A 12,521-nucleotide genomic window follows, 5' to 3' on the forward strand; every position below is an offset into this window, starting at 1 on the left:
CCATCCTTTATAACATAGCCAGATACAACCTTTCCTGTCAAATATAAAACAGATAATTGACACCATCCTTTATAACATAGCCAGATACAACCTTGCCTGTCAAATATAAAACAGATAATTGACACCATCCTTTATAACATAGCCAGATACAACCTTGCCTGTCAAATATAAAACAGATAATTGACACCATCCTTTATAACATAGCCAGATACAACCTTGCCTGTCAAATATAAAACAGATAATTGACACCATCCTTTATAACATAGCCAGATACAACCTGTCCTGTCAAATATAAAACAGATAATTGACACCATCCTTTATAACATAGCCAGATACAACCTTTCCTGTCAAATATAAAACAGATAATTGACACCATCCTTTATAACATAGCCAGATACAACCTTTCCTGTCAAATATAAAACAGATAATTGTATGGGGACGTATGGTTGCTTATATCCACGTCATGGACGGATATTTGTCTCGTAATGCTTTTTCATATTTTTCAATGGGGAGTTCAAAATGTTTGTTACACCATTTTTGATACAATAATGCTGATAAAAAAGACTATTATGTATAGTTAAAGTATAACATGATGAACATTTGGTATTCGAATACAGACCGTTGTTGGTCTTGGTTAACTAGTTCGTAAATGTGTTTAAGAAGACATAACCACATGCACCTAAACTCACTGATGTGAAAATGTCTTCATTCCAATGGTTCTCTCTTAATACGTTTTATTGCCTAATGAATATCACGAAACGAACTCACCATTTCAGTGCTTAAGTAACGGTGCCTCTGTCATTTAATAAACCTATCATAATTGATATATTTGACCAAAGACGGAAAATATCATCTAATATGTTTATCTTAACTTATTACTAACAGAATGAAAATGAGACATTGTTTGGACACGAAAAAATATTCCACAGTTTTATTTATTCTCCTAAAATTAACTAAATTTAGAACAAACTCAAACCTATAAATGGAATATTTTATTGTTGATATTAACCCCTAAACTGCTTACAGTCACCAGCAAGATATTAATCGATAAATCTAGATGATAGTGCAAAAGATAAAACCTCAGTTTAACGATGTATTAAACGTACCATGCATGTGAGCGTGTGTCCTGTAGGCAAATGGATACACCGTGAAACTCTCACGGTACATACAAGTAGATTCAAAGTACTCTGAAACAAAACAACATTATTATGATAATCATTCAATATCATGTGTCTGATAAGCAAATAATTGAACTAAAGTTATACTAATAAGAAAAGAAAAAAAGAAAATAAGGTAACTTAAAAAGGAAAAGCGTGTCTGATATAAAGTTACAAGCAACGAAAGAACGGGCTTGAAACATGTCCTTTACAACAGTGTAATGTCAACACTGATGCAACATGCTATCGGTTGAATATTTCAAACTTCTGCAAAAAGAAACAGTATCATCACAAGTTTATATTTCCTCGTCAACATTGCAAGTCATACATACCTACAGAATGTTTGGGTAGCTTTCCGCTTGTACCTAGTAACATTACCCCTGCTCGCTTTGGCTGCCTGAAAATATTTCAATACTATCAATAATTTAACTGAACCTTTTGTTAAGTGTAAGTATGATAATAAGAGTCATGTTTTCAACTAATTTACTCAAAAAATTAATATTTGAGTTCCAATCAATATTTTGAGCAAAATAAGCATATTCATATAACTTCGAATTCGTTTAACAGAAAATCATTTGTGATTTGGTATGTCAACATTTTATCATTTCATTTTTAGAGAAAGTAAGAGAGTTTTATCAGCAATACAGTCACGTGTTTTGTAATCAAAATTTTCAATTATGGGTTACCATCCCGTAATTGAAAATTTGACTAAGTTGATATATCTACTCCAATTTTATGAATATAGGCTCAAGTAAGGTACTTACGGTACTTCTGTTGTTATTAGGGAGACACCTGAACTATCTACTCCGTTGTCTGAAATAAAGTATTTGAAAATAGGAAATTAGGAGCAATTAAAAATGCGTTTGATTTATTAATCTCACACAGTTAAAATGACAATGATTTTAGTGTTTTGAATTATTTCTGAAATTCAAATTGCTCTGATCCAATCTAACTAATTGTTTGTGTTTTTCCATTTCGTAATGTCTGGGTAACCATTTTCCGAGACATCCTACACTTTCAAGGTAGAAAAATCGTATAGTTGAAAAACCAAACCCAAACTGGTACTCCAAAACAAACATTTATGCACTAATACATACACGTACGTTTTATTCTTTTTCGAAAATTGCAATAAATAAGCCTTTTTCGCGATTTGTCAAGGTCAGATCTTTTTGCACAACATCAATCTAATTAAAATATTGATCTCTGATTAAGATAGTACTGCATATGAGTATAACGTAATCAGAGATCAATATTTTAATTAGATTGACACAACATGTAGATGATTCTATTTTAACCAATACAATTTTGATCCAACCAATCTAATTTTCACATTCCTATATTAAAAATGGTAAGCTACACTTGGTTTGCTTTATTTAAACTATACATGATAAGTTATGGGCTCAAGTTTCTTCTGGACAACACATTTTTGTGTTGTCTTAAAATAAAAATTGTAAACAAAAATTGTTCGTTTTCAATTGAAATCTTGATTTTCTTTGAAAGGAAAGCACAAAGAAAACTAATATAAACTTACTGGGAGGTAGAAAACTGGAAACATCTTTGTAGTGAACTTGCAGCACTAGGTAATCTATACCAGTGTCTCCGCCTACTTTGAATGCAACATCTGAAATAAAAAATACATTTAGCAATGCAGGTGTGGTTAGACATCATGGTGATTTCTAATAACGATTTTTAGCTTATATTTTTAATATGCTATTATAGTCTCATAATGATTGACAATCATACAACATCTTCATTGTTTGTTTTACGTTAATTATCGCTACTGATGATAACATAAAAGGGTCACTGTCTGCAATTTACAGAGATTCTGATTAGATTTGTAAATATATTGATATGACTTTCACTATTAGACGAAGAGCAGCAATACAAAGGCTTTGCGTTTTATTAATATCACGTGTGGGATTTCTCATGGATACTTAAAATGTGTCCAGTGTTTCTCTTGTGTCTTATAATAAAACATGTGTTTGGTGGTAAACAATAAATCGTAAAGCCGATAGAAATGTATAATTAATATAAGTTTAGAAAAGTCGTCAAACAAATGATGAAATCAATAGCAAATTACTAATATAAATAGTGAAACATTACATTAAATGAAAATCAACGACCATAACATACACATGTTACATCTAATTCAAATCATATCATTCGTAATCAATAATCAATTTAAACAAAATAGTTGTTATAAAACTAAATTTGTTGAACTTCAAAAGCGTCGATTCAGCACATTTAACATGTTTTGTTTTGTTTGCTTGACATGACTCCGGTGCTATGTTCAAGTAAGCACGTAGTATTGGATATTTTAGTTTTTTTTATTGGATAATGTTTCAAACACAGATCAACAGTTCCGATTGATCTTGATTCCTGGAACTCCTCTAGAGCGTAGGAGTTGACTGATCAATACCACGTGATCAATACTAATTAAGCTTGATCAACATAGTGCGTACTTGATTTATTGATGTCATATCCTAGCAAATCGATGGTTATGTATCTATTTTCGCACATACACAATTAAAATAAAGATTCTTAAAATATAAAAAGGAATATTGATCGGTAATGATTGTTTCAGGTGAAATTATATGTAAAGGTGCAAAGTTAGAGGAAATTGTAAAAGAAGGGAAATTACTATTAATTTTTAAAAACCGACTTCTTTCAGAAGCTTAAAACACTGTCTCTGGCTTTGATACGTGAAGTGGTAGATTTTTCAAAAAAAATCTTTAAATATTTGTATGTTCATTCCTTAAGTATAAAGATTAAGGGAGCAACATTTGATTTTTAAGGGAGGCTACTGAGATAAAAAAAAAAAAAAAAAAAGGGGGGGGGGGGGGGGGCAGGACAACAGTTTTGAGTTTAAATAAAAGGCAGGATGACAAGTTATGTAAAACAAGGGTAGGGAAAACTTAAACAAAAAGGTGATCGCATAGAGTGAAAGGCATGACTAAGACTACAATTTAAAAAATGTAGGACAAAAATGTTTATCCTTTTTTTCCTCAGACAATAAAACATACCTTTTGGCAATGTCAGACCCGGTGCGTCATAAGCCCAAGCATATATAATTCCTTTGTTTCCGGTCTTGCATGTACCTGCTGATTTAAATGTTGGATGTTCCATCCCACCACAATTCCTAAAAAGGGTTGATAACGACTTTATGACGATTGAAATACAGTATTGTATAAAATTATTGATTTTGATTTACAGTAATAATTGGCTAAAAATTTCTTTCCTATGCTAAATTTTTTGAAAAAGATAATAAAAATTATTTTCTCTAACAATCTATAATCTTTAACCCATATGGGAATGTTGAATCAAGAGACTTTCTGACTAAAATATAACTTGGATCAATAAATATTAGTCTAAGTGTACAATGGAACAAGTTTGGAACAAGTTTGATATAGGAGGTCGGAAGTTCATTGTTTTTGATTCTGGGGTAAAAAAAATATACTAGTACATGTATGTGTTAAACATCTAATGATTTTCTAAAACTTCAGTAGCATTTAATGCCTGGCGACGATAGTAGAGGAGCATGATATTTTCCGCGTCTGAACCTCCTCATTCCGTCCGTCTGTTCGTCTAGTATTGGGTCAAAGTTTTGACTAAAGTTAGCTTTCAGTTACATCAGCTTGAAACTAGGAGCATTATGAAGTCATTTTTTTTTTAAATATCATTTTTATATAATATTTTGTATAGTAATAACTATCGTTAGTTATGCCTTGATAATAAGGAGATTGTTTCCGATTGTACGTTGAATTTTTGGGGGATAAACTTTTTGAGGATTATTTCTAATTACCTTCAGCCACACACAATCTTATATGAACACGTATGTCAGTTCTAAACTTTTTGCATCATGCATTTCTAATATATATTAATTCGGAGTATAACATTTACTTAAATTTCACAACTCGTTTGTTAAATGATCTTAAATGTAAATAAAGTCTGCTTCGAACATTTTCCTGTTAACACTATTGTCTTCGTTATGTTACATGTATGCAATGATAATTCATATGAAAATAATGAGACGATGTATGATTGTAAATGAGACAACTATTATACACCAAACTTCAAATGAAGGGAATATAAAGCATGTTTCCAACATGATACAATGTCAAATGTATCAAATATGCATACATGTATATAACAGGATGGAGTCGAAAATATAAATGAAATAAATATGTGTATATATGTATGTATCTGGATAAAACAAAACTCCTCACTTAAAAAAATGATAATTTTACTGTAATTTTTTTTTTGAAAACAACAATAAAAGGAGGTACTCACCAAACTTTAGCCCCCGGAATACCAGGTGTAGTACAACCATACAACAACATGTGATGGGCTACTTTCTTATTGGCATGGGGTTCAAATCCAACTGAAAATCGATAAGTTATAGAACTGCTTTTAAACTTGCATTTAAAAAAGAATGAAAACACATTTTGAATAAAGAGTAACCAATTTTACGCATAGAAGTAACGTTTAAATTACCTTAAAAAACATTTTTATTAACAGTTGGAAAATCATAACCTATTAAAGGTTGAAGAGTTTTAAACTAAAAGATTTTCAACAAAATGAAAAGTATACCTGTACATTGTTAGCGATGTTATTTGATAATCTCAGGTTGCCCCTGTTAATCGGTATGGATTACAGATAAAGGGCAATGATGAAAGAAAGAAAACATTACCGCTTCAGCACAATAATGAAAAAGGTACATGTTGAACCATGTTATCTACTGGACCGAGACGATGTGCTTAATTTATACAGTACTAGCTTATAAGGTTGAAGTCTGTAAAACAATAAAGACACACCAGGCCAACTTCGATTCAACTATTTTTGCTCTTAATCCACATGCTTAGCATTGACAGAATAAAGCCATTGGTTTTTCTTTGGTTTGACAGGCCATGGATTCATTATATCTGAAAAGATCGCACTTCTGTATGGTCATTTATATAAGCGGTCTAGATTTGTCATTCTAAAGAGGACACATCATGAGGATTTTGGGAATGAATATTTCAGTCTGGTAGGACCTAAATTAAAACTTGCACACAAGACAGGAATCAAATGTGCATCAAAGGGGGAATAAATGTTCGTGCCGTCTTGAAAACCACACCAAATAAAAAAGTCGATAATCCTTTAATGTTTAAACCAGATGCTCCGCAGGGCGTAGCTTTATACGACCGCAGAGGTTGAACCCTGAACAGTTGGTGCAAGTATGGACACAACATTTAAGCTGAATCAAGCTCTTAATTTGGATTGTGATTAAATAGTTGACACAGCATAGGTTTCTGACACAGAATGAATATGTTCTAATGAACTTAAAATTTTTGTTTTCTCTTAGAGAAATTCACTATGCTGTTGAATATTAATCCTCTCAAAAAAATGTTTGAAGAAATTTTCTTTTTATTTATGAAATTTCAAATGAGAAAAATTGAACCCAATTTTTTTTTTCACATCCCCCTTTCCCTTATTCCAAAACTGATCTCAATTAAAATTTCTAATGGAGTTTGCAACAATAACTACTCATTTAAATACATCATAACATATTAAGATGTAAAAAAACTGCTAGCAATCACTGAATGGTAAAGATTGTTTTAATTTATCAGTTGGTAGTAAAAAGTGAATAAACATTGTATATAATTGTATATAACAAAGATTTTAGTTGATTCTGGACAAAGAAAGATAACTCCAATTAAAAAAAAATCTTGCTATTGCACAATATTGTGCAATTAGATATTTCTTGCTTACTATTCTGGACAAAGAAAGATAACTCTAATTAAATTTTTGTTTGCTATTTCACAATTTTTTGCAATTAGATATTTCTTGCTATTGTGCAATACTGTGCAATTGAAAAGACTTGCTATTTTAGATCCTGATTTGGACCAACTCGAAAACTGGGCCCATAATCAAAAATCTAAGTACATGTTTGGATTCAGCATATCAAAGAACCCCAATAATTCAATTTTTGTTAAAATCAAACTAAGTTTAATTTTGGACCCGTTGGACTTTAGTGTAGACCAATTTGAAAACAGGACCAAAAATTAAGAATCTACATACACAGTTAGATTTGGCATATCAAGGAACCCAATTTATTCTATTTTTGATGAAATCAAACTAAGTTTGATTTTGGACCCTGATTTGGACCAACTTGAAAACAGGGCCAATAATCAAAAATCTAAGTTCATTTTTAGATTCAGCATATCAAATAACCCCAAGGATTCAATTTTGGTCAAAATCAAACTAAGTTCAATTTGGGGACCCTTTGGACCTTGATTATGTAAACCAATTTGAAAACGGGACCAAAAATTAAGAATCTACATACACAGTTAGATTCGGCATATCAAAAAACCCCAATTATTCAATTTTTGATGAAATCAAACAAAGTTTAATTTTAGACCCTTTGGACCTTAATGTAGACCAATTTGAAAACGGGACCCAAAAATTAAGAATCTACATACACATTAAGATTCGGCATATCAAAGAACCCCAATTATTCAATTTTTGATGAAATCAAACAAAGTTTAGTTTTGGACCCTTTGGGCCCCTTATCCCTAAACTGTTAAGACCAAAACTCCCAAAATCAATACCAACCTTCCTTTTGAGGTCATGAACCTTGTGTTTAAATTTCATAGATTTCTATTTACTTATACTAAAGTTATGGTGCGAAAACCAAGAAAAATGCTTACTTGGACCCCTTTTTGGCCCCTAATTCCTAAACTGTTAAGACCAAAACTCCCAACATCAATACCAAATTTCCTTATGTGGTCATTAACCTTGTGTTTAAATTTCATAGATTTCTATTTATTTATACTAAAGTTATGGTGCGAAAACCAAGTAAAATGCTAATTTGGACCCCTTTTTGGCCCCTAATTCCTAAACTGTTGGAACCAAAACTCCCAAAATCAATCCCAACCTTCCTTTCGTAGTCATAAACCTTGTGTCAAAATTTCATAGATTTCTATTTACTGTTACTAAAGTTACTGTGCTTAAAACAAGAAAATGCTTATTTGGGCCCTTTTTGGCCCCTAATTCCTTAAATGTTGGGATCAAAACTCCCAAAATCAATACCAACCTTCCTTTTGTGGTCTTAAACCTTGTGTTAAAATTTCATAGATTTCTATTCCCTTTTACTTAAGTTAGAGTGCGAAAACTAAAAGTATTCGGGGTGATAGCAATATACGACGAAAATTTTTCATATTTTGCGGTCGTATAAAAACTATTGAGTCAGAAAAAGAAACCTGTCTTAGCATATCAAATAAACATCCCTTTATGAGAGGTATGCTGTATATATTAGGTATCAAGCTTCAATATGCACCGCTTAGATTATAACTAATAAGTTTTCATTGTTTTGTTTTATAAATTAATGTATTTAGGTATTCTAAACATTTTCAAGTAATCGATTATTGTTCTCGTCAAAAGCTTGTAATTTGTACATTTTTTTTTAAAACTTTACCTATATAAGTGTTTAACTCTGACATTTTCAGTGGAATACATAAATACGTGTCAGCCTGAAATAAAGAAAAAAAATATCAATAAAAATACAGTAACTACAACATTGCTCGAACAAAGTGTGAAATTGCAATAACATATTTAATTAGTTACAATATCATATTATTAATCTCTTATGTTATAATTTAGCGAACATGAAAATTGATTTGTAATATGCCTGGAAGTTAAATACATATGTCATCCTGAATCACTAGTTTTAAAAGTAAGTGATGGATGTATACATGATTAATTGGTTGATTGGTGTTTGCCTTACGCTGCCTCAGCAAAAGAAGACTATGATCGCGAGAAATGGAAAGATGACCATATTATTGCATAAATTAGAAATTTAGTTTTGTCGTTTAAATTGTTTTACATTTGTCTTTTCGTTGATTGTATAGCTGACTATGCGGTATGGTGGTTTTGTTTATTGTTGAAGACCGTACGGTGACTTATAGTTGTTAATTTCTGTGTCATTTGGTCTCTTCTCGATAATTGTCTTATGGCAATCATGGCACATCTTCTTAATTTATATATATTTAATAACTATCCCAATTATTTAAGACGGATGTCGTGTCTTGAAGCCACAACCCTGTAATGCAATTTAAACATCTTATGTATATCAAGGCCACATAAAACAAATAAGGCCGAGGTAAATAATGACAACAATAGAGATGAGGACAAATGACAATGTTTTCGTTTCTTATTTACGAAAAATCTACAAATTATATAAAATAAATCCTTCAGAAATGTATAAATTATAACTTCACCAAACTGTAAAACATACCTTATCGGGAGCCACTTCAGGCATGAGAAGATCTAATTTCGATGCATTTACTATACATACTGCTAGTAGCAACGATACAGCCTTTAAAAGGCCCATTTTGACTTCTGAAATAAGAAAAAGACAAGTGTTAGAAAAGTCAAATGTTACAAATCAGATGGTTAATCCCATCTTAAAGTGACTATTTCATTAAAAGGATACTAGTATAAGGTCTACAGTTATCCGTTTGTTATTACATTATTGCTTTGAATTGTCGACAAGTTCACCTATTTTGAACATTTCCACGTGCAATATCTTTTAAACCTACCTTTTTAATAGATTAAATAAAATTTACTCTTCAATTAATTTTAATATTCAGAGTGGAGAAAAAAAAATGAAAATCATTTACCTATAAGTGATAGCACTGACGTTATATTACAGTATATTAAATATGACAAAAGCAAGTCGTGGAAGCATGAAAAAAGGCCGAGACCCAGCCTGGTTGGATACTTAGAGAAAGAATTGATTAAAATACAATCTGTTGTCTCTTCTTAAAAAAAATTATGATAGAAGTCACTTTTTTTATATGTAGCATACCTATATGACAACAATTTCTTGGATTTTATATTTCCCTTTTACTGATCAAATATGAAAGATATACGGTGATAATATTTTACGTCTTTTCAGAGTTGGAGTCAGAACGGTTTCCTAGCTGGTATAGTTAATATGTACATGTATTCCTGAGGACCTTTTACCATGAGAATTAGACGTTAATATTTCGGAAAAGCTTGTCAGTCTACAGGGTTCATATTCACATCACAGTAATATAATCTATGTTCTATATTAAATAAAATAGCGAACTCCAAGTCAATTAGAAAAGGGGGAGTCTATCAAAACGAACAAAATCGATCGCTGTCTATCAAAGGAACCAGTGGATTACAACTGCGATATTCCTGACATGGATCAGGTATTTTCGACCAAAAATCGTGGCTTAAACGTGTTTTAATATCTAACTAAATCTCCATGGGAAACATTAACCTATAATGGTTTACTTTTTAAACTGTTATTTGGATGGAGAGTTGTCTCATTGGCGGCACTCGCACCACATCTTCCTATATCTACCTACATCAATTAACTCCTACATGTTTGTAACTCCTAGCAAGTGTCCCATCTCATACGAGAGAAGGAAGAAATTTTACCAAGATATTTAAATGTAAATCATTTTCCAAATTCCCTAGATTTAATCATTGTAAATGATACAGTACAGCAATTTTAATTATATCGGGGATTTTATGATACCCATAGACTGGCCCAGTCAAAATAAGTGATTTTAGAAAACTCCTGCAATGATTAGGGATTTTCGTGACACAATTACTATAACATATATATACCATATGAAATGACTATTCGAAATGTTTCATTTGAAGTACATAACAATCTATCTTTGAAATATGCTATTAAAATTGACAGATAAAAAGTTTGAAATAGTGAAAAATTCTACTTTCTCCGTTAAAACATACTTTCTGGTTGCTGTGCTGTATTATTATTCCAAATAAAATCTTTCGAATCGGAGGTAACGGTTAAACCTTTACAATTTAATCCACGAACTTTTAATTATTCCTTATCTAACATGCTTGGTATTTCAAGAGACACTAGAACACACCCGTGATATCAGGGGTTCGTGACTGAATTAAAGTATATAACTATGCGCAAGAATTATTTTTGTATTAGTATTGTCATCTGATAAAGTCATGCCGATTATAAGATAGTTATCACAATTTTCTCTGCTTTCAAATCTTTCTGTTTGAAACCGTCTAACTGGAACTTATCAATTATTGGTAATATTAATTATTTGGAAAACAAAAGATCCTGGGATGGAGTATTTTTTTAATCAACAGCATTGTCCTATATTAGTTATAAATAAAGTTGAATTCTTTGATTCGCTGTTTTACGTCATGCCCGCTAACAAATTGAAAACTGTACATATACGCCTTATTTTTAGTATCCGTATTGTTATCTTATAAAGCCTTACTGATTAAAATACTACAATAGGTAAAATTTGACAATTTAGTAGTGTCAACTTTGTGATTATGACCCGTGCATATAGCATATCCTGACACCGTTTGGTGGTGCGCCTGTCATTTGCAGAACATACAGATAAGGTAATAGATAACAGATGAATATACTATTGGTATTGGTATCGGACTCGACCCGGAACTTCTTAATTATTGGCAATATTAATTACGTGGAAAACAAAAGGGCCTGGAGTGGTGTAATTTTTAATCTACACCTTTGTACTATATAAGTAATATATAAAGTTGAATTCTTTGATTCGTCGTTTTTACGTGATGACGGCTGACAAATTGGACCTCGTAATTTTAGTATTATAGATATGTATATATATATATATGTCACTGGTATTTCAGACTTGTGAAAAATATTAAAAATGACAAAAAATAAAGTGTAAACAGTGTTGAAATTAACAATGCAAAAAAACACCTATTAGTATAGTTAATAGTGCATACAACTTTGATCATCGGTTGACATTAGGCGTTGTATACAAATTATTTTGGGTATATATATATATAATTACAAGTTTTTTTTTCTACCGGACTAGTTCAGCTTTATAGAATTGTATCGGCGCTAGTTTTAAAGAAAACCACTTTCTTTAATGATAACACTTCAAAAGCAGTTAGGCTGTAAATGTTTTGACTATACTGTTTGTGAAGAACTAGGAGTATACCAGCCCGCAATCAGCCACAAGATGCCAAAAATGCAACTGTTTACAGAATATTTAAAATTTGCAGTTTAATATGTGTGTGAAATAGATCTAGACATGGTTAGATCAATAACTTATGTTGATTAACATTTACCAATCATTTTAAATGTAATTGCCGAAATAAACAATTTTCGTGTACTCCTTCATGACAGTACTGATTTTTTTTTCTCTCCAGAAGATAGATAATTCAACCGAACATTTACATCATACAACATTCTATTCAGCTGTTGACTTTGATGGCATAATATATGAAATTTATAAATGAATGAGAACCCGCAGAAGTTTTGTGTGTGTGTTGGTTTGTAGTATAAAAAGGGGGAACAGGTAACCGCCG

General features: G+C 31.3%; 1 protein-coding gene across 1 annotated transcript in view; it reads right to left on the reverse strand.

Moving 5' to 3' along the window:
• The window catches only part of LOC134716885 (fibrillin-1-like), a 138,330-nt gene that overhangs the window by 12,880 nt on the left and 112,929 nt on the right, over positions 1–12,521 (reverse strand). Inside the window, exons 67-75 of the mRNA XM_063579901.1 lie at positions 10,929–11,015; positions 9,433–9,536; positions 8,614–8,668; positions 5,448–5,538; positions 4,181–4,296; positions 2,689–2,778; positions 1,922–1,970; positions 1,490–1,554; positions 1,107–1,187 (exon numbers count right to left, since the gene is read on the reverse strand). Of these exons, the coding sequence (XP_063435971.1) occupies positions 1,107–1,187; positions 1,490–1,554; positions 1,922–1,970; positions 2,689–2,778; positions 4,181–4,296; positions 5,448–5,538; positions 8,614–8,668; positions 9,433–9,536; positions 10,929–11,015 (738 nt within the window). The remainder of the gene's footprint in view (positions 1–1,106; positions 1,188–1,489; positions 1,555–1,921; positions 1,971–2,688; positions 2,779–4,180; positions 4,297–5,447; positions 5,539–8,613; positions 8,669–9,432; positions 9,537–10,928; positions 11,016–12,521) is intronic.

This window comes from Mytilus trossulus, chromosome 4 (assembly GCF_036588685.1).
Source record: "Mytilus trossulus isolate FHL-02 chromosome 4, PNRI_Mtr1.1.1.hap1, whole genome shotgun sequence".
In the NCBI taxonomy this organism is placed as follows: Eukaryota; Metazoa; Mollusca; class Bivalvia; order Mytilida; family Mytilidae; genus Mytilus; species Mytilus trossulus.